The following is a 26,242-nucleotide window of genomic DNA, read 5'->3' on the forward strand; positions in this document are numbered from 1 at the left end:
GGTCAAGTCACTTTTACAGTTATAGAAATCGTTTCCAAAGGAATAAGCACATGTAGTGCAAACTTTATAATTTGAAATGTTGATTTGTCAAAAAGAAAAAGGAGTGCATTCATGTTTTAGGGAAACTGATTTTAATTAGAGAGGCCAAGAATTGTCGCAAGCAAATTCATTTTTACCTCATCTTTATGTTTTTACATGTATGATCTTTGTAAAATATGCTGTGTGTCCACTTATTTTTGTTAGATGCAGCTTCCATTTCTTATGGTGCTCAAATGCATATTCTGCAATTTGTTCAAAAGTTGCTTTATGCCAAAGCTTTTTGACCAAGAATCAGATCGTAAACTGTATTTGTTGTGCTCTTTGTGATACATGGTTGTCATGGTCACAGGGTGCTTTGGCTCATGAATATTCATGTATTGCAATGCACTGCTGCCAGAGCTAAAGCAAACGTGTGACTACACCTTTCCCTTTCTTGTGAAAGAAGCATGCAATGATGTGCGACACCATTAAACATACCTGTAACAGAAGTATCAAGTGGCTGATCTGACCTGTTTTTTCTGTACTCAACCCCATTTAGTCCACAGTTCATGCTTTGTGCAATGAACTCGGACAATGGACTAATTTGCTTGATGCCGTTGCTCTTTACGTACATAAAGACATGACATCTAACATCTTTAGTGGTTTAAAAGGGAAATTCAAATTAATTAGAGCTTTAGATTGAGATTTCACTTTGATTGACCGAAATCTTCTTCTGAACTGAAATTGACATGGAATGGAAATTTGTGCAAGTTGTCACATATTTACTCCAGCAAATATTTCTCAGGGTAGGTTTGGTTTTGAAAGTCAATTTCTGTATAGGCACATACAGTACCTTAAAATTACATACCTTAAAAGTAATTGCCCAGGAAATAAGATACACCTTACACTCATTGACCATTTGTGACAATATGCCCCTATAGTGGCAGTGTGTACAGTAGTTGACCCTTGCCTGAATGAATGCCACAGTGGATTTATTGTGTTCACTTGTTTACCCAACAATTATAGCAAAAATATAATGATGTTGAAATTGTAGTTTGGAGTATAAAATTCACAAAATTATTCAAATTTATGAGGGTTTTGATTTAGATGTTTGAAACCATCGTACAAGACCACTGCAAGAAAAAACAAGTGTTTGTGTAATTGAACTCAAAACATTTTAGGTTACTGAGACATAGGAGGTGTGACAACTATCCTCGGTCTCACCTATAACTCATGCAATCATATTTGATCAACATAATTTCTCCAAGTGAGAGGTCTCCACAGGATCGGAGATGTGCATTGTTTAGAAAAACAAACTGACTGGCAAAACGGACAAACGTTTTGACATTTTGACCCTTTGAACCACATTTAAAAGTATTGGACAATTTCCATGATTAAAAAGAAGATTGGCTGAAAGCAACATTTTTCTTCATTTATTCAAAGAAAGTATCTTATGCCATATGCTGCCCTGGTAATTTGTTCATTCTTAACTCTAACAAACACACTTTTGAACCCACCAGCTTACCAGCTCACCTTTTGACCTTACATCAAATGGATTCCTATTGCTGTAACCTTTTAATGTTAACCTGTCAAATGAACATCTATACCTGTCCTGCATTTCTTAAAGCTCACAGGATTATACACTGCACTGTGAATGACTTAAAATGTCAGTTTATGTTTGCAACAGTTGCCATTATGGACATCCCTCTGTTTATGTGGCTCTTTAGGCTACCTGATCCTGCAAAAGTGACATGTTAGATGTTTTTTAATCATGTCATCAGCAGAGCTGTGACACAAGGAACCACTGGAATGATACGTTTTGCTTGTGTTAAATATTTTGCATGCAAATGGATATAATGAACTGTATCTCATAGGTCAGTTTAGGTGTGGACACATGTATCTATAACTACAGGTGTTATGAGGAAAAAATTATCTTTGCTCAGTGCTTGATCCCTGCATAATCCTCATGGTGGATAGCTAGTGCATATTTTTCCTTTTTATATATATATATATATATATATATATATATATATATATATATATATATATATATATATATATAAAAAAGTTTAGAATAATGTCCAGATTTTGCTCTTATGGAAAGAATTTTCACTTTTATTCACCAAAGTTGCATTCAACTGATCACAATGTATAGTCAGGACATTAATAGCATGAAAAATGTATATTACAATTTGAAAAAAAACTACTTAAACTACTTCAAAGAGTTCTCCTCCAAAAATTCTCCTAATGCAGCAATGACAGTTTTGCAGATCCTTTGCATTCTAGCTGTCAGTTTGTCCAGATACTCAGGTGACATTTCACCCCACGCTTCCTGTAGCACTTGCCATAGATGTGGCTGTCTTGTCGGGCACTTCTCACGCACCTTACAGTCTAGCTGATCCCACAAAAGCTCAATGGGGTTAAGATCCATAACACTCTTTTCAAATTATCTGTTGTCCAATGTCTGTGTTTCTTTGCCCACTCTAACCTTTTCTTTTTGTTTTTCTGTTTCAAAAGTGGCTTTTTCTTTGCAATTCTTCCCATAAGGCCTGCACCCCTGAGTCTTCTGTTTACTGTTGTACATGAAACTGGTGTTGAGCGGGTAGAATTCAATGAAGCTGTCAGCTGAGGACATGTGAGGCATCTCTTTCTCAAACTAGAGACTCTGATGTGCTTATCCTCTTGTTTAGTTGTACATCTGGTCTTCCACATCTCTTTCTGTCCTTGTTAGAGCCAGTTGTCCTTTGTCTTTGAAGACTGTAGTGTACACCTTTGTATGAAATCTTCAGTTTTTTTGGCAATTTCAAGCTTGTATAGCCCTCATTCCTCAAAACAATAACTGACTGACGAGTTTCTAGAGAAAGCTGTTTCTTTTTTGCCATTTTTGACCTAATATTGAACTTAAGACATGCCAGCCTATTACATACTGTGGCAGCTCAAGAACAAACACAAAGACAATGTTAAGCTTAATTTAATGAACCAAATAGCTTTCAACTGTGTTTGATATAATGGCAAGTGATTTTCTAGTACCAAATTAGTAAATTAGCATGATTTCTCAAGGATAAGGTGTTGGAGTGATGGCTGCTGGAAATGGGGTCTGTCTAGATTTGATCAAAAATGACTTTTTTCAAATAGTGATGGTGCTGTTTTTTACATCAGTAATGTCCTGACTATATTTTGTGATTAGTTGAATGCCACTTTGGTGAATGTCACTTCAGAATTAAAACTGTCAAAAATGTTTGTTCCATGTGTTTGGCTGGTAAATTACTTTACATGTTTGTGCATTTACAAAATTGTCAGTTTTACTATTCAGCCTATGTCACATTATAAAGGCATTTTGTTTGGGCCTATGCAGTCCATAGTAATTTTAATATATTTAAATTGTACGCACATGTTTGTTTACTTTTAGTATAATATATTGTTTTAATACTGTGTTGGGTCACCGCTTGATGTTGGCTGCGCATAGCAAAACTGTTTCAAACTGGTTAAAAAATGACTACAAATAATGATTCCATTTGGAACTCTGTTACCATGAGCATTCCCTTTACGTATTTCCTTCTCAGAAAGTTTTTCGGAGGTTTTTTTTATTTGATTTTTTTTACTTTTTTTCCCATGTTAAAAACAATAAGGTCATTTGTAAACATTAGTTAGAGAATAAAATGATGTTGCGCACTTTTTACACACATGATTGGCACATGACATCTTGGCACAAGAGAGATTATAATAATGGGATAAGTTTCTAATAAATAAACACCTTTTAATTACACAATCAGTTCTGCATATTGCTATTAATGTGGGAAGAGTGACATAGCCTCTTAATTGACGGGAGGAAATCTGATCCTTTGGAGGACATTGACAGCCAATGGGAAGCCGCGTGCCTGCTGTTTGTGAAGGGAGGCCCCTGGACCAGCAGCAGGCAGCGGGCGTGTGTTGACTTTCGCGCAAGAGCTGCCGGCAGAGGAGGAGAGACGCGGGTGCCGGGGACACATCCATATCCATGAATGAATGCGGTGCATTTGACTGGGGTGAGTGAATATGCTTTACGTTCTCTACTACCTTTGACGTTTCTGTTCATCGCTACTAGAAAAACAGTTTCCAAAAGTCCAGTCCCTTCAGAGGAGCGCCTTACATTACGCGTAAAATAATTGGGCATTACGCGCGCGTGACACCGTGGCATATTTAGGTTTGGAAACTTTACAGTACTTGCAACTTTATTTACCTGGTACCTACTGTGAATCTGCTTTATTTAATACTTGTTTCATAATACAGAGCCTAGCTGGGGCGTTTCTAGGATTTGAAAACATAAGGGGCTGAGGGTATGGATATGGGTATTTCATGCTCTAAATTATCCCCTCACCTTCTTACGATGTGAGAAACCACTTCAAACGATTTAGTCGGTGCAGGAGGCGTCCGAATGATTCCGAGCGAATCGCGAACCGATTCAGACCGCTTTTGAGAAATTCGAAAAGAACCGACTCAAAAGAGTGAGTCATTTGCGAATCGCTAATTCTGATTCTAAACAGGCGACAGATATTTTTTTTTTTTTTTCTTTTTTAAGATTTCAACAGTTCAGTCCATCTATATAAAATAACGACTTACTTGAGTAACAATAACCGACATTTAGCTTACTTAATATAACTCCCGCACCAGTTCCACTCAAAAAAATTCAAAGCAAAAAAACAAAAATTATTTTGCCTTATGGTCGCCCCTGGAGGCTATATGTTTATAAACGGTCCCGCTGTATGCGCTCCAGTGCGCAGCATGTTCATTCATGCTCCTCTCCATCTCCAATAAATCGCCTAAAGTCATTCTCCTGCTTTAAAGGGTGATCGGACAGCGCACATCAATTCAAGAGGATCCTAACCCTGCAGAATGGACGGACTTTACGACCAACAAGTGCCTTTCATAAATTCTCATGTAAGTCTGATGATGGTAAAGTGGTGCACTCCCTGATTGTAAATACAGTAGATGTTGATGTATCTTTTTCTTTTTAAACTCTTAAGTGATAGGTTTGTAAAGTTAGGTTTATTTATTTATTTTTTCTTATTTATATATATATATATATATATATATATATATATATATATATATATATATATATATATATATATATACATATATATTGATAGTTCAACATAAAGTTATTTTATTTTATTTTATTTTTTGCTTAAGGAGCTAATTCTACCTAATCTTTTCCTTAGAAATGACTTTTGTTGGTGTAACCCTAATGATGTCGGGTTGATCCAGTCAAATTAAAAACATTTGAATAAAGCTAGTTAATTTAGATGCTGCAAGAGAGATTTTAATGATGTGATATGTTTAGATAAGACTTGAATAAAGCCGGTTAACTTAGATGTTACCGCATGAAGCACATTTTTTTAGGTTAGGCAAATATTACTATGATGCATGAAGCAAAAGTTGTGTGACCTGTCTCTAAAAGATAGCACATACTCCATCTTCATTTGAGAGAATTGATCTGTAGCTTTCTGTTTAGAATCCTCAGGGGGAAACGTCCAACACGAGAGCAGCAAAAGACAGGAAGAGAAAATTCATTAACTCAGACCTGGCGTTGGACACCGAGGGTAAGCGCTCAGGTGTGGGTAAAAAAGACAATGTTCATTTCACGCCTTCTTAACACTTCACAAAATGCAATATCGCTTGTTGCCACCTGCAACTCGGGGCTTTAAAATCTCAATCACCTCAACTGAAGAAGCCCGGTTTCCTGAGGACTTCTTCAGAAGCTCAAATCGAGATGCGTTCTTCAGCCTGAGTGTCGAAACTCGAGCTTGCCTTGATTGTCTGCTCATAATTAAAGCTTTGTACCTGTTGTTTCACAATCTCAACTCTATATTGTCTTTGTTTCAGAGCTTTTTCAAGATCTCAGTCAACTCCAGGAGACCTGGCTCGCAGAAGGTAAGCTCCTGTCTTTTTTCTTGAGTCTTGCTGAAGATTTGTTACTGGATGATCAGGCTTTTGTTTAAAAGCTGAAGAAGAGAGAGTGCACGTGGGGAGATACACTGGGAAATTTGGGGGTAGGGAACAAATATGCCTCTAGTTACAGACCTAATCTGCAGTCCAATTAATGCATCTGTTGCAAAGGCACTTGGTGTGTCATGCATACATTAGAGCTTGAGAGAGTAGGAGTCTAGGGGGAGACTGAGGAGGTTCTGCACTGAGTGTCATCACAGATTACCAGAAGAACTTGCAGTCTTGCTCACTCTGTGCTCCTCTCCTCCGCTTTTGGCAGGAGATACAGCAGACGAGCCACCAGCACCGCCACCTCTCTCTCTTTCTCTCGCACATACATACGCGCACACGTTCTCTCACTCACTCGTATTCTTTTTCTTTCCTGCTTGATATTTCTCAAATAGCGTTTTAAGTTTTATAATTGCCAGCTATAGAACTTTGTCGTTGTACTTTTTTAAATTTTTGGTAAAACAAATGGACTTCTTTTGAGAGAGAGTTGACTGAAGGTAGATTGCTTCCAGAGTCTCAACTTTTGGCACTCATTTGTTTTTCTAACTTTTTGTTTGTTTTGGCAATTTATTGTTTCTCATGGCAAGACATGCTGATTGTGGTCTAACGCAAACGTGATGCTTCAGGAGTTAAGTGCGAGTGTCTTCTTCCCACCTTGCTTGCAGCACCGACCTTTAGGTTAGTAAATAGATTCCTGGCACTCTTGGCTTGGTTATACTGTAAATGTGTGTTCTCTATGTGTAGAAATGTGTTTTTAATGTGATTTATTTTCAACATATATAACTAGTTTTTTAAAAGGCAAATTGTCAATGGGCAGTTTTGATGTTAGGATTTTTCTTGTCTTTAAAGTTAGTAAATTGGTGCTTGTAGTATTACTGTAAACTGTGATATTTAGTATTGCAAATTGATGTAAACGTAACAGAATTAGTGTTTGTTTTTTTGAGTTCTACTCTGAGGCTGCAAAAAGTGAACGATTTAGAGGGTTTTTCAGTCAAATGTTTTTGAGAACCAAACAAAAATTTAAATTGAGGGCTTTGAGGATTAACACTGATCACTTGTGGAAAAATATGCATTGATTGTGTAAATATAAAATGTCATTGTGTTTGAATTGATATTTTTGATTTAACAGTTCATTAATTCTGTTGCAATGATTTAAATCAGTCTTTTTAAAGTTTTTATTAAATAACTTCTAACTTTTGGAATATTTTCTAAATATTTGAAAATATTTGGTGAAAATAATTTTGTGACATTTGCATTTTTAGTAAAATGTAAAAAATGTCGTATCATCGGCATGAATTAGTTTAAGCAGTGCAAGCTATTACGCATATAACGCAAACCTATCAGGGTAGACATAACAGCTTTTTGTCTATTTATTGTGCGAGCAGTTTGGTTGCAAATTGAAGGGAAAAAAAACAACAACAAAAAACAAAGTAGCTGGACAGCTGAATATCATGCAAAGCAGTTTGTAAAACCGAAGCCAGTGTTTTGCATGTGTGCAGGTGGCTTTCAATCTATGGAATGCATTTGCCTGCATTTTGGACAAAAAGAGGAAATGAATTTGAGTGTCTGTTTTCTTTTAGTGATCACAATCCATCTGGTTTGTGTGTAACTGAAATTTTGACAATAGGACATATACCACATGAAGATCTGGCTATTTCAACTGAAGCATTTTATTATTTTGAAACTTCTGAAATGACCTTGAATTTAAATATAACAGTGATTCATAGTAGAAATTAAATGTATTTTCACACAGCTGCACTACAGGACATAGTTGTGTGTATTGTATATCTTGTAAAGAGCCTAAGATGTAAGGAAATAATAACTAGATCTGTCCAGTTGAGTAAAATATAACTTGGCATCTGCAAAGGAAAAGAGAATCTCAGTGTTTAATAGACCGCTTTCATTTGCTCTTTAATGTTTTAAAAATGCTTGCAGTATAATTGTGGATTTTAAAATTAAAAGTACGCTTTAGAACAGATTTCGGACTTTACTGTCCTTGTCGCAAGTTTGATTATGCCAAATCCACCCCAGGGCCTCTGAAAGAATAAGACATGACTTAAATATTTTAGTATATCCGGGAGGGAGGAAAAAAGTGTGTTGGGAAAAAAAGTAGTCGCTGGAGTAGATATTACAGTGAGGAGTACAATTCAACTTGTCTTACATCCATCAGCCCCAGCGCCCAAAGATTAGAGATAAATTGTAGATAGATTTATTATATGACTTCCTGTCCATTAGAACCCAAACGAAGACCTGGTGGTTTCATTTTAGAGATTTATTAGCTCAGGTAATTGGAAAGAAGAGGAAGACATATGAGCAACAGACAGAATTTCCGGCAACGTAGACTGAAGAGCTGATAGGTCGTCATTTGACATACACATGTCATTTCTGCCAGAGACAGGTTGCAGTCATTTATCAGGGGAGACTGGGGCTAGTTGTCACATGGGGAAGGGTTTCCTCTAGCACTGGTTTTGTAAGTTGGTTTCAAACACATATTTAGGAGTCCTCTTAAATTAGAATGATTTTGGTGAATTCTGTTCTTCACACTAAAATTCCAGTATCATAATTTATTTATCCTGTAACTAATAAACAAGCGAACACAATGAAACTACACTGGCATACATTCAGACAAGGGTCAACTATACAATAAAAATAGATTTTTACTGAATGCTTTAAATGTGTTCACAAGAAAACTACAATTTTTATAAAGGTCAGGTCAGGGCAAGTTGTCACAATTTTATAGGGGCAAGTAGTCACATGTGTTATACATTTATACAATTCATTAATTTAAATATTTGTTGGCCAAAACAATCATTTGGTATTTTCGTATGTTACTGTACCTTTTACATTCTGCTGGTCCATCAGTTACTGTTTTATTTTTCTTGAACTGTTTAAATTTTTCTGAAATGAAAATGGTAAGTTCCAGTGTGACAACTTACCCCAGTGTCCCCCACTATTGGGAATCTCCCATCTTTTAGAAAATGTACAAAAAGAGATTTTATTCTCAGTTGAGGTTAATGTTTTTTTAATCCTTTGTTTGCTTGTATTTTATCTAGTAGTGTGACATTTATCTGAGTTCTCTATCCCATCCCCTTTGTTAGGCAGAGTGGTGATTATACGTCGCTCTTTTTGTAGTTAATTTGCACAATTCCAGGCCTGTTATGTGTTTGAAGCACAGCATTTTGTCCCTTTTCCACTCTTCCCCTTTTTTTCTTTAACTGGTGGACATGCTCCAACACCTTAGCTAGCCTCAGGAGTGGTGCTGGGATCAGCTGTCCCATTCACAGGTTGCCTCATTCACCCTGCTGAGAATACTGGCTGCAGCTCCCTACTTCCTCTCAGTCTCTCTCTCTCTCTTTCACATTTTCTCTTTTTAACTGACGTTTACTCTACTTTTCTGGCTCCTCATGCACTTTGTCTTTCTCTCTTTTCATTTCTGTTGCTCACGGTTCTGATACTGTGAAACATTTTGATTTTGTTTACCTTAGTACCAGCTGTGATGTTTCTTGAGTTTCACCAGTACTCTCAGATTGACATTGGATATGAACGTGTTAATGCTGTGCACAGAAAAAGCAAGTAGACAGGATTTGTTGATGCAAAACATGTCCAATAAATCTTTTTTAAACAACATTTTAGGTTAAAATGTATTTGAATGTATAAGAGTAAAATTCTTATGTCCTGTAACTGGTCACCATTTCCTTTACTGGTAAATGGTAAAAACATAATAAAAAAAAACATAATAAAACATTTCATTTCACCATCAATACTCATTTTAAATGGTCCTATGATGTGACAAATAATTAAAAAAAGTAAAAATATAGTCTTATAGTCTTTTCATTAGTATGAGGTCATAAAATATGTAAATAACAAGCATTAGCAACATGCTGTCATAAATAGTTTTAGATGGATTTAGCATGTCACACCGCAGGACATGTCAACTTTCTGAAAGTATTTAATGCCAACTGCCCAAAGATGGAATTTAGGACACAGTTTGTCTCATTCAGTATCTCAAAACACTTAAATGTTTTTGCCAGAAAGAGAGCACAAAAGCCAACCAAGCAAAACTTGTTGCCTTACAAATAGCAAATGTTGATTTGTGCGTGTTGCGACTTGTTACTGTTGTTGTGAAAATGAAAATCCAATTTTAGTGCAGAGGAAAAAATGTGCTAATAGCCCCGTGTGGTGAGGGCTCTTGCACTCTTCTACCACAGTGCATTTTCAACATGCAATAAACAATAGAAGTCTTGCAAGAGTGTAAATGCATGTGATATAAACATGAACATGCTTAATTGAGCTCAATATGAAAGCTTCATTATTTTAGCATTAGCTATGAGAGAGGCAAAGGTAGGGGAACGTGTGCTGTTTGAACGGCAGCCGACGCTGCAGGGACAGGTGCATTCACCAGAGGGGATGTGTCCCAATTAGACAGTGTGAACAATAGGTGTTTTCTCGTTGCATGGCTATCCTTCTGAAGACACAACATAGTTGTGGAGAGCACAAATGATCAAAAGGCTGCTTTGTGAAACAAAAATCTGTTTAAAATCTTTTTGTTGACTGGCATTTATCTCAAAGTCTAAATTTGTGTTTGTTTTTCAGTTCTGAAAGTTTTTATTTTTTTTCTTCAGGTAACTATACAACTATAAAAAAGGCCTTTTTGTGAAGGGAAAATCTGTTAGATTTTTCTTTGTTGTTGTTGTTGACTGGTATTTAACTGGTAATTATACATGATCAAAATGTCTCTTTGTGAACGGAAAATATGTTTGAAATCTTTTGTTGACTGGTTTTTATCTCAATCTACATTTGTGTTTATTGTTTGTTTTTCTATTCTGTCAGTATTTTAATACATATTGGTAGCTGATGCATAACATGAGCTTTTGTTTATTAATATCACAATTTTAAATCACCATTACTTTTGAGTTTTTCACCATTTTAATCACCATTTGTTCATGCAGTGTGATAAGTGATCTTTAAAAGTACAAATATTCTATGTAGTCTATCATTTAATGAGGTCCTAAAAACTACAAACAATTGTACAAGAATTACCTAAATGATATATAAAATAAGTTTTAGATGAAGTATAGCTGGTCAACTGTCTTCCTAAAATGAATGTATATAAACTACCAACATATTCTGTAGTAGATTGTTAGAAAGAATGGGAGAGACAGACAGAGAGACACAGATTTGGAATGTGTTTCACACGCAAGAGCCTGCTTTGCCCTGCAAATTAAGTTAAAATTAAGTTATGGACATAATTAGAGGATATGTTTTCTCTGTTTTAAACCAATAAATGTATTTATGGGTTGGTTTGAGAATTTCAAATCATTAGTGTTTCAATTACAGGGGATTATTATAGGAAATGACTAGTTTAAGCGATATTGAAGTTAGATTGTGTTAGCTATACTTGTTAGCCACTGGAAATGAAACACAATAATTGTGAAAGAAAAATCTTTATTTACCATTTCCTCTCTCTTTTTTTCTCCACAGCTCAAGTACCTGACAATGATGAGCAGTTTGTTCCAGATTTTCAGAGTGAAAACTGTAAGTGTAATTTTTAACTTTAAAATTATTAAATAAAAAACAAATTATGGCTCTTTAATGTACTAAAAATCTATTTTAATAAAATATATCAAAACATCACACTAATGTATAAGGGTCTGACTAAAATAAGAGTCTCAAGTTTGTTAATTGAGGTTTTTTTTTTAACGTTTGCGTAATAACTTCACAAATGGAGCTATATAATTTCAAAACCTCTCAATTTGCTTTTGTCATTTACTACATGTTGTCGTTCACCGCTGTTGTTTCTGTTAATAAACAGAGGGAGTGAGCGAGCGGCGTGTGTTCTCTAGGTTGTGTACCTTCTCAGTGAGTGCAGCCAGAAGCAATAGGCCTTTAAATGGGCATAGGAAGTAAAGTTGGCGCAGAGTGGTCATGGCAGAGCTGGTGCCAGTGTTGGAAGTGGCATGGGCTGAATGAGGCACAATGGGGAGCGAGTCCAGCTTATGTTTTAAAGAGGAGCCAAAACAGACTTTGTTACAGAGGATGTAGAAGAGAAAAGGGGGGCTTTGTCTTTCTACAGAAGTCAAGTTCATCAGCTAAATAAAATATAGAACTGTTTGCTGACAATGGGGTATTGTCCTATACTCCTTCCATAATGTGATCTAGACTTATTGTGTGTAGTCCATCAGTAAAGTGATCACGTAAAATAATCACAAAAGAAAGACTATAATCGTGTTTATTTACCTGTTTATTGTGCGACTGATTGTGTCCATATACCTACAATGGCCGTGTAGTCTAAAATTGTAGCAGATAACATTTTTAGATAATGTATATGGTAAGTATAATAAATATATAATATAGTAAGAATTATAAAAAAATAAAAAAAAATTCTCAATGCACCTATTTGAGTAACACTCATCAAGAGTACTGCATAATTCCTCAATGTAGAAGTGTACGTAAATTTAAACAAAAGGGTTAAAATAATGCTGCAGTGTATTAGTTGGCGTAGTCGGCGGGATAAGGGAGGAGAGGAGAGGAGGGACAGGCAGATGGAGGGAGAGTGAGGAAATGGTGGTGGGGCTCCTGAACGGGCATCCTGGCCCTCCCATATGGGTGTGAGTCAACAATGCCAATGAATCACTTCCATTTCATGTGGCCCATTCCTAAAAAAGCATAAAGAAAGATATACGAGATATACGAGCACCCAGTAAAGATACACCTCTCCAAACGTCTGACACCACTTGTGAAAGTGCTTCTATTTTGCATCTTTCTGATTTAATACTAAATATTTCGGGGCATATCATTTCTTTCTTTTACATTTTTGAAAATTCTGTTTATTTCCAGGTTAAAAATGAGATTTTGTATCCCACGCTTTCAATGTGGTCTCAGACTTTTGGACTCCACTGTATGTTTTTTATTTTTATTTTTTTTTAAATAACATCTTATGTGTTTAAATGTTCATCTGCATTTTAAATCACTGAGAGAATGGGTATTGTACTCATAAAAAGATCAATAATTTTTAACACAGTGTTTTGCTGGCTGGATGAAGTGTGATCAAACAGTGATTATTTTACTTGCTAGTTATTTGCCCTTTTGTAAAGGCCATCATAATTCAAGCCCAGAGTGTTTAAGAAGAAGGTACGACTGAATCTATTATCAGTGAATAACAGTCAGCGAAGAGGTGAAAGTGAGAAAGGCACGAGGGTGTGAAAAAGCACGACCATTACAAAAAAAAGAAAAGACACACTAGAGCACGTAGAAACACTTGTTTCTCCAATGCCCTTTATACAGTATGTGTCACAAGGTAGAGTGAAAATGGACTTATATAGCGCTATAAATAGGGTTTTGTGGAGAAGCATTGTTCTTGTGGAAAGTTGTTTTTTGTATTAAATTTAGTGTTAAATGGGACACTTTGAGTTCAAGTAGCTATTGATTTATGAAAATGTAATCTATCAGAGTGTAGCTTTAAAGGTAGTTCACCCAAAAATGAAAATTCTGTTGTCAGTTACGCACCCTCGTGTTATTCCAAACCTGTACGACGTTCCTCCGTGAAACGCAAAAGAGAGAAATTTCAAAGAATGTTGATGGAATCTTTGGAATCTTTTTTCCATACAATGAAAGCAAATGGTGACTGAGCCACAAACATTCTCCTAACATCTCTTATTGTGTTGCATGGTAGAAGGCAAAAGCATGCAGATTTGGAATAACATAAGACTAAGTAAATGATGACAAATGTTTTTTTTTTTTTTTTTTTTTTTTTTTGTGTGGAACATGAATGTTTGATTTTTCCATTTTTATATCATAATGACAAAAATAATTTGTTGATATTTTGCATAAGATATGAAATTTTTTTTTTTTGCTATACTCAAGGCAGCCACTTGTTTTAATAAGAGCAATTTTTTTTAAGGAATGATATGTTTGAATGCTCTTATTCTAGTTTTTTTTTTTTTTTTTTTTTCTTTTTTTTTGGAGGAGGAGTTGCACACTTAAAATGACGTTTGATGTGCTCATGAGGTTTTAAACGCATGTCATAAATTGCAAGGATCCAAATAATGGCAGTAAATGCCATAAATGAGTTCTTCAATATGTTGTCCATTAACACTAATCAATGCATGTGTAATTGCTGCAATCCTCAAATGACATTCTGCGTGTATGACGTCCTGCAAAATGAGAAGAGACTGCTAAAAGATTTTGTATTGATTTGTTTACTCTTATTCCTTTGCGTAAAATAATTTTTTTTTCTGTCTGCGTAGCTCTCAATCTGGTCTTTCAAGAGCTAGAATTATTAATTTGTCATTCTACTATCATGAACATTTTAACAAGGCAATGGGCTATTCAAAAAAAGTGCCAAATATATTACAATTTTGTACTTTAGGTGTTAATATTTTTCTAAGAAAGACATATACATTACACACAAAGATCGACGCAACCAAATCAATTTAGTAGTACCTATTTATAATTTTTGTTTTTCTAAATTTTTTTGCATGCAGTATTAAAATATCATTTTAAAATATTTCAAATAAAAAAAAATTAGTTGTAGCTTAGACTGACAGGTTCAATAATGACTACTCGTGCCAAGTCTTAATTCTTAAACTCTACCAATATTACTTTGTAAATAGCATAGTTGAGGCTCCTTTTAACTGGTGAATCTCTCTTCAACATCTTAACCTGGATTCACTTTAACCGTTAATCAATGACCCTGAAAGTTCAGCTCTCTCAGAGGTCTCATGACTATGTTACTTTGTTGCCATGGTGACAACAGCTGTCATTCAAGTTACAGAATGCCAAGATACAGTAAAATGCTGTGAAAAAACAAGCACCAGGAACATTTTCAACAGTTAAGAAGAATTTGTTACTTTGATTTTTATATTGAATTCACTTACTGAAAGTGTTTAATTTGGCCAAAATATAGGATTAATAAAGTGTTTCTGATTAGTAGAGTGTCATGGATGGATGGATGGATGGTTGGATGGCCAGGAACTGGTTAAAAAAAAAACACAAAAAAAAAACAGAAGTACCTGCTCAGACAATCACAGCAGCAGTGTTGCATTCATTCACAATTCTTTACAGAAGACTACACGTTGTAACTAATCCTGTTAGCCTTTATCTCTTCTCAATATGACCAAATTTAATCAGCCATTGTCCCTATTTTAAGACTGCTGTGAAGAATGTCAGGAGGTTTAGAAAGAGAGTCAAGCCATCAATGAAAGTATAAGTCTCGAAGTATCTGTTCACACTGAAAGAAATTAAACATAAAAGTACTGAAAAACATTCTGAATGCTGATCTCTCTGTTCCCCCCCCCCCCCTCTCTCTCTCTCTCTCTCTCTCTCTCTCTCTATCTCTCTCTCTCTCTCTCTCTCTCTCTCTCTCTCAGTGGCGTTCCACGGGCTGCAGTTGAGGATAAAGCGAGAGCCCCACAGTCCGTGTACTGATCTGGGCTTAGCCTGCAGTCAGGAGAGGCCTTTCAGACTCCACTATGGAGAGAAGTGCCTGTATAACATCAGGTACACTGCACTGTTATGCAGAAACCCCCATATACACACACAATCTCACAGAATCACATAGACACTCACTGTTCTTCCCACACTTCCTACAAAATCTTTCAAATTAATGAAATAGGCAACACATGACCATGTGTCACCATGATTTTACCATATGGCAGCACTATGAACAGCAATATGATGAAAGATACCAATAAACAGTGCCATTTATTTACATTAATAATGAGGACAAACCAATATTTCAACAAGTAATATAATTCATAAGCCTAACTGTAGGCTGTTTGTGGTCGCCATGTAGCAACTTGGTGCATTAATATAGAGTGTGTGTGTGTGTGTGTGTGTGTGTGTGTGTGTGTGTGTGTGTGTGTGTGTGTGTGTGTGTTTATTAACCTTTTAAAATGGCTTTAAACGCAGCTCATGCATCAGAATTCAGAGTCTGAACTATTTGTTTTAGAATAGAATATTATTTTATGATTTACATTTTATATCATAGTTATAAGAAAACACAGGCAGTAGCCTAGCCTACGCTAGATGTGCTAGACTGAAATGTCTGAAGAAGCAAAATTTGCCAGAAGACATAGGTGTTTTTTTAAAGCAGTACAAAGACACATTGAACTTTTGCAAATTTGGCCTCAGCAGCTGGTGTGAGATTTAAGTGATAAATGGACCGAATACTGTATGTCAACATACATTTGCAAATCATATGATACAGTTTAGCAGACTACTTTTATCCCATATTTTTTTCCTAATTACAGATGTTTATGTGAAAAATAAATATAAATAATAATTTAGCAGATTTTGCTTGCTTTTAATAAATGCACTGTTCAAAAATGTTCCTTTTTTATAGGTGTGAATTTGAACTTTAATACGTGATAAAAGACTAAATCAAAGCAAAAAGGGTCAGATGAACAGAAGCTCAACAACCCCAAAGCAGATTTTTCAGCAGAGCCAAGAATAGTCTTAAATATAAGCTTGATTCATTGAAAGTACAGTAATAATAGTTTTCCCTTAGTTATTTACTCAGAGGAAACTGTACAGCAGGTGCTGTTCGAAATGACTTGAATGAGATACACCTGAAATTGGAAATAGGGAAGAAAAGAAAAAAAAAAGAAAAGAAAGAAATTACTGTATGGTGCATTAAGTGCAATAAATGGCTTTTCCACTTGGACAAGCATCTATGGCAAACACGGTTGCCTGGTTACAGTAATTTTTCTATTGATTTGACTTTAAATTTATGTCATTTCACTTGGATGTTTTATTTCACCGGCGGAGCCAACCTGCCCTCGTATTGCAGATGGCACTCGAGCTGAACCAACAACCTCTGTGATAATGATGTTCTCTTCAGAGCTGCCATTGAAGCCTGTTCCTTGTCTTTTAGTGTTTTTGAATGGAGTGTAATTGCGTTAAGGTTCAGATCTGACAAGATATCTGATGGTGGCTCTTCTTTACTTTGTCGATTGTGAGATGTTGCAGTGGGAGGGAGTTAAATGGGAATAAATGTGGATGTATAACTGTAGTATAGCTAGGTTTTATTATTGTTAGGTAATGGAACTAATGTACAACTGCTGCATGTCAGAGGGCTAAAATTATATTAAATACGTGACATGCATGTCATACAGTTTCCATTCATTTGTAGCACTTTTGTGCATTTATTTACACTACCAAGCAAAAGTTTGGACACACTTGAATGAATTTTCGTTTCTTATGATCTTAAAAAACATTGTAGTATAAATACTTATGCTCTAATGCTTGAAAATAATTTTGTGGACATACAAATGTGAATTGTTATGTCTATGTATGAACTGCTTTACAAAACAAAAAATAATTTTTTAATAAAAAATAAATTAATTAATTAATGGTTTAGTTGGACTGGATAGTGAAGGACAACAAGTGAATTTAGTTTAGTTTGGACCAGTAATCTAGGTAAAGGGTAATTTACACAATATATGAACAGTATATAAATAATATAAGTTTTGGTTTTCTCTACTCTACATACAGTAATCCCCACACTTCCATTTGTGTTATTTCATAATTTTGATGACTTGACTATTATTCTAAATTGTGGAAATAGTAATAATTAAGAATGAGTAGCTTTGTCAAAACCTTTGACTGGTATTGTATTTTCCCTTAAAACACACAAAATCCAGAAAAAAGAATTCTCTGTTCCCAGCCATGATCTTGAAATATCAGTTTTGCATGTAAATTATATCTTAAAAAAACAGTTCATTTATGTTTTTTAATTGCAATAAAGTCTAGCACAATCCCATAGTAATAAATGTAAATCTTAAAGCCCTTCAGGACAAACTAACTTTAACTGCTCTTGTTCCCTGGTGACTGCAGTGCCTACGAGCAGAAGCATCCCGCAGGAATGAAGGTCTCCAGCCCAGTGTCTACCCCCTGCAGCACACCCGTGTCCCCTGGCCAGCATGTGTCTCCCACCGCCGCCCCCACCCCTAAACCAGACAGGACGTACCCTCACCTCGCACTGCCCCAGCCCCTCCCTGACAGTGCTTACCCCATGGACCACAGGTACCGGGAATTAATGCACACTTACCAAAACACAATACAAAATCTGCCATACAAAAGATGTGGAACACAAAAAGTCTAGAACAGCTTTTCAAATGTTGGAAGTTAAATAGTTATATTTCCCAATTTATCTAAATACTTTTTCAAGGAATTGACATTTGAAAGCCAAAATGATCAAATCATCTGAAGTGTGTGTTTTTTTATTATTATTATTATTTTTTTCTATCAGTATGTAAACATACTCTAGACGGACATCTTTGACTGTTCCGCCGCGTCTCGCTGTTTTTTTTTTTTTCTTTCAGTTTCAACAACCTATAAACATTAATTCATCGTAAACATTTAATGTGTTCACTTTTTTGTGAAATCTTAGTAAATATTGTGTGAAATGATAATTTTAGCAATCTTGCTAAATTTGAATGCATATCTTGCAGTATTTACCATAATTAAATATACGTATACATATATATATATATATATATATATATATATATATATATATATATATATATATATATATATATATATATATAAAATATCCTAATTATTTCAGCCACCCTAAACTCTAGATATCATTGCATTGGCCATTCAATAGCATTGGCCATTTAAAAACTATTTTGGTCGACCATTAGTGATAATTATAATAACTCATTTTGGAATACCACAAATAGTAAATATCATGCATGAGACCTATTCAGCATTATTTGCTTCAGATTTCGGCGGCAGTTGTCGGAGCCATGTCATTCATTCCCCTCTCCTCCTTCAATAATGCGGGACGGACGGCCCATGTATCACAGACAGATGTCAGAGCCCAGCATCCCCTTCCCTCCTCAGGGGTTCAAGCAGGAGTACGCAGACCCCGTCTTTGAGCATCCGGCCATGGTGGGGGCCCCTATCCCCCAGACATATGCACACTCCATGATGATCAAACAGGAGCCCCGTGACTTCACATATGATTCAGGTTAGTGTCATTTCTATCCGTTACCTGTCTGCTAAAACATACACTTATATGGAAACATTTAAAATGTTGTTTGTCAAAACTATTAGTGGTTTAATATGACTGAATCAACCTTACAACATTATGTTACACTAAAAAGAGAATAGAAAATCATTGTTTTAGAGGTTATTACATGCTTTGTGTGAGATGGCAAAGACAAAAAAATGCAGTATTTTTAAATGAGATACTGCATCTACTCCCTACCACAAACCCAACAGGAGTCAGCCAAAGAAACTTCTGGAAAACACTTTTTTTTTTTTTTGTACAACTTCAGATAGCAACTTTATTAGGGCTGGGGAAATTGATAGAATTAGCGTTATTATTAAAATATTTGGGTCTGATCTCATTTCCTGAGGGTCTGGCTTGAAAAGGGGCCCCTAATCTCTCCCCTAGGGCCCCCAGGCTGTCAGCCCAGCTCTGGCATGAATGAAGAGGCTTTTGGTTTTCATTCATAAAAAATGGAGGTGGACTGCAGCAGCCTGTCAGGAGATACAGCAGTGCCTCTCAGCTGTTTCCTGTTCATTATGTGAATCTGGAAAACAGAACCCGAGTACGATATGGCCTTTTCTGTGTTGTTTATTTGATGTCAACACCAAGGATTAGACTTATAGAAACTTTGTTCGCCGAGTACATTTTCTGAAGTCTTAAGTTCATTTTTTTTAATAAAAAATACATTTATTATTGTGGTTGTAGAATAACACACTTTAAAATGACTTTTTGTGCAACTTTTTCCACCATTCGCATTTTGTAGGTATTGTACAACAGTCATATTCTAAACTCTTACTTCTAATGTGACTAACACGAGTGATTTGTCTACGTTCCTTATTTAAATTAAGTGAGGAGAGCATCGACATGTTTTGCATCCCCTTCAAGCCATTTACAAGAATTTATTCTGCCTCATAAAGGAGCTTGTTTGTTGTGAGCTGTATAAGGATTGGGCAGTCAGTGGCTAATTTAATCAGATGTAATTTCCTTGACAGGCCCATTACTTGAATGAAACCCTGAGAGATCTTTATAGATCCAAATGAACATGGTTAGATGTTTTATGGAGCATTCACTTAAGCTGTCTTGCTTCGCTTTGACTGAATCACAGCTCCAGTAAACAACATGAGTGACATGGAGCAGACGACATCGAGTTTGGTTAATCCTCACAAATCTTTTGTCCATAACATTTTGGTCTACTGTTTTGAATATAAATTTTGTTTATATTCAAAACAATAAACACTTTACAAAAAGGTTCTATTTGTTAATCTATTAGGTATCATGAACTAACAATGAATACACAATGATTTTTTAGAAAAATCTTGGATTATCAGTCTGAATCTTTACACTTGGTTCTTGTTAATTCATCAAAATACCATTGTTCATTGTTTGTTCATGATCGTTCATTGCATTAACTAATGTTAACTTATACTAATACATTTTTTAAATTGAAAGTTGCATATGTACAAGCACCGAAGCATTTGTTTTAAATCCCCTGCTGCCTAACAATAAAAGACATTTTCAGACCTGCTCGTATTTTTGTTACAATTCCGTAGCACCTGAACTTGCTGGGAGAGTGCAGTGACCAAGTTTAAAAGTTGCATATGTAGAAATTAAAATTAACCAAAAATAGTCATAAATAATGCTAATTAATGCTGTAAAAATATTGTTCATTGTTACAGTAATCCATGTAAACTATTGCGTTGATTACTATTAACAAATACAACCTGATAGTAAAGTGTACTAAATAAATAAATGAATTGAATGAATATAAAATAAATTATTACAAAAATAATTAAATGGTTTTAGGCTTCAGTAGAACAAACATGCTCTGACAAACTAATGCATAATAACCCAAATCTAAAGTACTTGCTTGTTTTGTTCAATATTTTTTAGAAGTGCCTAGCTGTCACTCTGTATATCTGAGACAAGAGGGATATCTGGCCCACACTAACAGAACAGAGGGTAACTATCTACACAGAATAATGTATTTAAAACATCTGATACTGATACATTCTTTTTTTATTTTCTTGTTAATATGAACAATTTAGTATGTTTATGTACTGTATGTGTCAATGTCACATTTCCATAGGCTGTATGTTCGACAAAGTTGCAAGGCACTTCTATGACGACACATGCGTGGTCCCAGAGAAAGTGGAAGGTATGTTTTTCTGCAGATTTTTATATTCTGCAGAGTTATATTATTCTTTCTTGAGTAACTCTTTCCCATGAAAAAATAATACTCTTTTATTTAAGTGGACTCTTTATTGCCATCTGTGGTCTTGTATATGAGCAACCAGATATCTTACTTATACAAATTACAATATAATATCACAGATTTAGCTATTTATAAAAGCACTATTGCTTTAACCACCATTGCATTGTGAAGACCTGGTGATTTGCTTGTCTTGCATCATCATGCTTCTGTCTTGCCCGTTGGCATTTTTTCTGGGATTTGGCTATGAGAGTTAACCTTTTTCTTTTTTTAAATATCCACCTGCAGGTGACATAAAGCAGGAGGCGGGATTATACCGTGAAGGCCTGACCTATCAGAGACGAGGCTCACTGCAGCTTTGGCAGTTTTTGGTCGCTCTTTTGGACGACCCTTCAAACTCACATTTCATTGCATGGACTGGCCGGGGCATGGAGTTTAAACTCATTGAGCCTGAAGAGGTACTAGCCTATCATTTCAATGTAATGTTTTTCAACCAAGATTTCATCAGTATGTGGTGAATTTATTGTTGCCAAACGACATAAAATCTTGATTAATATACAGTCAGTCATGTGCAGTCAAAGGTGTGCATTTATCAGCATTTTACAATGGCTTCAAATGGAGCTCATCCAATCAGAATTTAGTGTCAGAACTAGTAGCTGTTTTGTATGGTGCCTTAATCCCACTACGAAATAAAAAATACAAATTTAATTCTGACTATTAATTCTATAAAGATATAAAGTCATTATTGCAAGATATAAACACACAATTCTGACTTTCTTGCAATTGCGACTTTATATCTTTATAGAATTAATAGTCAGAATTAAATTTGTATTTTTTATTCCATGGTGGGATTAAGGCAATTGCGAGAAATAAAGTCAGAATTGTGAGAGATTTTGCCAGAATTACATTTTTTATTTTATTTTTTTATTCTGTGTCAGGATGAATACTACAAATATTTTATTGAAAAAGAAATTCAGACCAATGTTAAAGGGATAGTTCACCCAAAAATAAAAATTCTGCCATCGTTTACTTACCCTGATATTTTTATAAACCCTGTATGAACACAAAACGAGATTTTTTGCATAATGTTAGCCTAAGTCACCATTCACTTTCATTGCATCTTTTTTCCATACAGTGAAAGTGAATGGTGACTGAGGCTGTCAGTCCCTAACATTCTGCCTAACATCTCCTTTTGTGTTCCTTGGAAGAAATGAATAAAAAAGACCAAATTTTCACTTTTAGGTGAACTTACCCAAAGGTAAACAAAATATTAAAAATATTAAAGTCCTTCTAATTTTAGTTGAAAGACAATTATTAAAGGATCTGACCTTACATGCAAGTTTTAATTCCTAGAAAGGCCCTACATTGTTTGTACAAAACAGTCTTTCATGTCCACCCAAACTGGACTGTAACCAAAAACATTAAATATTTCAACATGTTGACTTTAAAAGTCAGAGCTACAGTATGATGACTACCCAAAGTCTTTGGAAATTGCGGACAGAGGTGTGTTTGTGTGATGTGTCACACACTTTGTGTGTGTGTGGATGTGGGTATGGGTCTATGTGTGAGCATATTGGCATTGGTCCAACGGGCAGCTGTAGGGAACAGGGTAGTCATTCATGCCATCAGGTGACTGGGGGCTGTTAGGATTGGCCGGGCGAGTGCAGGACGCTAATGAGCTGCAGTAGAGTGAAAAGGCCCATGGCGCTGAGCTCTGAGAGAGTGGTGGGAGAAAGATTTGAAAAGGAAGGGGGGCACAGGTGGGTGGTCATACGGACAGGTGCAGGAACATCTGCCATGCTCGGCTGTTCCTAATGAACACATCTCTGACTGGAAGTGTAGATACACGGCTGTGTCCGATTTGAGAGTGCAGATCTGTTTACACCCCACATAGGGTTTAGCTACAGACTTTTCAAAGCTTTGTTTTTGAGAAGGGCCTCTGTGTGGGCTAGGTGTGTTTTGTCTCATTTTAGTCATTTGTAAAGGATCTAATGTCTGAAATTTGAGAGAAAGTTCTTTGTTCATGTTTTAGATTACTGTAGTACTTCATTTTGTTACAGCTTGTTTCCTTTCCTTCAAAAGGTGGCACGACGTTGGGGAATTCAAAAGAATCGTCCGGCCATGAACTATGACAAACTAAGCAGATCATTGCGCTACTACTATGAAAAAGGCATCATGCAAAAGGTATAAAGGCAAAGTTCGAAAATTTTATTTTTTCCCCATTTTGTAACCTTTATAATTCTTGACTGTCTATATTTGAGTACAGACTCACTAACAAGTACTTCAGACTTAAATATGTGGATTAAGCTAAACTAAGACTATGAATGTTAGGAAAATTCATGTTTCGCATACATACTTGTCCAAATCAAACAAGTCTGTTTTTCTCACACAACCTCAATAACAATGACTGAGCAAATTACATACTGTTGTTTGGCTAACTTGGGTGTTTGGCTACTCTGGATAATCTAATGCCATCCAAATAGGAATAATAGTACAACAATGTCTTACATACATTGTAAACATAGTGCATCACAGTTATGTAGCATAAGTTGTCCTTTTTTATAATAAGCAACTTCAATATGCAATATGTTCTTAAGCCGCGGTCACACTACACTTCGCACTTCATTCACTCCCATTCAAACGCATCTGAATGTGGGAAAAAACGCAAGCACATTTGAAGAAATATCGCATTTCGCAGCAGACAAAAGTTCAACGACAATTTCCTCCACTAAAAATTGAGACTTTTGAAACGCTGTCCATAACCACATACTTTAAAAATCTGGAACATGAAAAAACGAAGTTTTCAAATGAAAATGAATCTGTGTGGACATGGCCTTTATCTTGACACGGCATCTAAAATTGCAACGCTCCAGAGCAGAAACATTGAAAAAACACTGAGATACAGTACAATGTTCAAAGATGTCCATCTAGTGCATGTTTACATGGAAAAACAAATTATTTTTTAAAAACAGAGCAAATAGATGCAAAGACACGTTCAGTGTGAACAGCCCCTTGCAGAAAGTTTCAATGTACAGCTATAATGCTAAATTATTTAAAGCAAGTCTGTGGCAAAGAAAATAGTGATAGTTAAGGTTCATTTAGGTTTTTCGTTTTGGAATTTTTGTTCATTAGCATTTCTAAAGCATTATGAAAAAGTGAAACTCTCTGTGCATTATACATTTTCCCAGCACTGTTGAAATATATAGTAATATTGTGGTTTCTTGACTCCTAAGGTGGCAGGTGAAAGATACGTGTACAAGTTTGTCTGCGACCCTGAGGCCTTGTTCTCCATGGCCTTTCCTGACAATCAACGTCCAGTGCTGAAGACCGACCTGGAGCGACAAATCAACGAAGAGGACACCGTACCGCTGTCACACTTCGATGAGAGCATGACTTACGTTCAAGATGGCGCTTACTGCAACCCGCACCCATACAGTGAGGGCTATGTCTACTGAAGACTGCTACACAAGACAGTGTGCTGCAGCCATTAAAAAAAAAAAAAAAACACTCTGAACTTTCAGACTTCTCCCTAATTTCCTTCTCAGTCATTCCCCAGGACAAAGAGTGCACTTTATGGACAGAGGATGGCAGTGTGTAAAGCTACAAACTGACTGGTGTAGTTACGTTAGATGCTCCTTTTGGTGTTTTTTGTTGCTGTTGAAGTGGATGGGGTCAGCATGCCGTATTTTCACAGCAAAAGACTCTTGAGGGTAAATGGCCTCCCTGGACAGATGTTGTGGTTTATTTAGTCAGGTTAGAGTCTGGAGCACATGGGTGGATAATTCCCAACCACTTTGACCATTGAAATTCTTCTCGGATTGTTAGTGGAGCGCTTTGTTATTTTCACCCATTTTCACCGCATTTGTTTTTTCTCCCTTGGTGTCATACTGAGTAACTAAGTAAATAATACAGTGTATTACTATGGAAATAAAATCCTTTAAACTCTCCATGTTGAAACGAGCACATATATAAACAGATCCACGTTGTATTTGGTCAGCGAACATTCCTTAAAGGGATAGTTAACCCAAAATTAAAAATTATGTTCATGTTATTTCAAACTCATATGACCATTCACTTTCATTGAATGGGGAAAAAAGATGCAATGAAAGAGAGTGGTGACAGAGGCTAACATTCTGCCTTACATCTTTTGTGTTCCATGGAAAAAAATAAAGTCAAACGAGTTTGGAACAACATGAGAGTGAGTAAATGATAACAGAATTTTCACTTGGCTACTGACTGTACTTCTGATGGTTATATACTAGCACATTTACAACAAATGACAGATTCATGTTATTTGTGAAGGGTTATTATACACTAATATTTAAGTGATACCCATATATTTTCTCATATGAACACAGGAGGGAATATGCAGGTAATTTTCTCAATGAGCAAGACTGAAATTTTCCTTTATCTCAATGAATTAGCGGAAGAAGAAAAAATCATGGCATCATGATTTCGTAGTACTACATGGTGTTTCAAATTCTGCTCAGAATTTTCTTGAGACCTATTTAAATAAACATCTTCAATAACTGTATACTTAAGTAACTTGTACGAAACATTTAAAACCATATTTCACTGAATATGACTTTTTGATTAAAACCACCTATAGATATCAAATAGTTATCTTCAGACAAGTCTTGTGCAAGGTGCAAGCTTCACACATGTCTATGACATCATTCTAGTAAAGTTGCATTTTCACTATTACAGATTGTGACAAATTGCTTTTTTTTTTTTAAATTAGAATACACAAAAGTGGATGTTGGTCCATTATCCACTCCACCATGCCATCTTTGAAAATATAAACATTCATATTCAGGTTAATGCACCTCAATGCTGCTTTTCGTGTCATTTGAGTCACGTATGATTAGATGGCAGCTATGCCCTGGCCTGCAGTACGTTCACAATTTTATTTCTTCATTTTTTTCATTGGAAAAAAATCATCAGTGTTTATTGAATGTAAAAAATATATATATATACATAATTGCGAAGGGAATGGCAATAGCTACACTTCTGTAATAAAATAGTGTTGAAATACA

The 26,242-nt window shown here is 35.6% G+C and overlaps 1 protein-coding gene across 5 annotated transcripts; it reads left to right on the top strand.

The window, feature by feature from the left end:
- The first annotated feature begins 3,935 nt into the window (after positions 1-3,935).
- On the top strand, positions 3,936-24,681 carry LOC127430109 (ETS translocation variant 1-like). 5 transcript variants are annotated; one of them, XM_051679601.1, is made up of 13 exons: positions 3,936-4,043; positions 4,843-4,935; positions 5,513-5,612; positions 5,884-5,931; positions 11,476-11,529; positions 15,363-15,492; positions 17,830-18,018; positions 18,810-18,973; positions 20,888-20,956; positions 21,084-21,152; positions 21,495-21,664; positions 23,289-23,390; positions 24,440-24,681. In XM_051679601.1, the coding sequence occupies exons 2-13, from the start codon at positions 4,891-4,893 to the stop codon at positions 24,659-24,661; spliced, it is 1,362 nt and encodes a 453-aa protein (XP_051535561.1). In that variant the 5' UTR covers positions 3,936-4,043; positions 4,843-4,890; the 3' UTR covers positions 24,662-24,681. The 5 variants fall into 5 exon arrangements, with proteins under 5 accessions (XP_051535561.1, XP_051535559.1, XP_051535560.1 ...); XM_051679599.1 differs by having other exon boundaries at positions 3,937-4,043; positions 18,726-18,973; XM_051679600.1 differs by having other exon boundaries at positions 3,937-4,043; positions 5,513-5,600; positions 18,726-18,973.
- Positions 24,682-26,242: the final 1,561 nt, after the last annotated feature.

The sequence above is a fragment of the Myxocyprinus asiaticus genome, chromosome 39 (assembly GCF_019703515.2).
Source record: "Myxocyprinus asiaticus isolate MX2 ecotype Aquarium Trade chromosome 39, UBuf_Myxa_2, whole genome shotgun sequence".
Lineage (NCBI taxonomy): Eukaryota > Metazoa > Chordata > Actinopteri > Cypriniformes > Catostomidae > Myxocyprinus > Myxocyprinus asiaticus.

Bases quoted from the DNA above. Each gene is read 5' to 3' on its own strand.
- LOC127430109 (XM_051679599.1), top strand. From the start codon at position 4,891: ATGGACGGACTTTACGACCAACAAGTGCCTTTCATAAATTCTCAT. The intron at 21,665-23,288 runs GTACTAGCCTAT...TTCCTTCAAAAG, and splicing joins AACTCATTGAGCCTGAAGAG to GTGGCACGACGTTGGGGAAT. The intron at 23,391-24,439 runs GTATAAAGGCAA...TTGACTCCTAAG, and splicing joins AAAAAGGCATCATGCAAAAG to GTGGCAGGTGAAAGATACGT.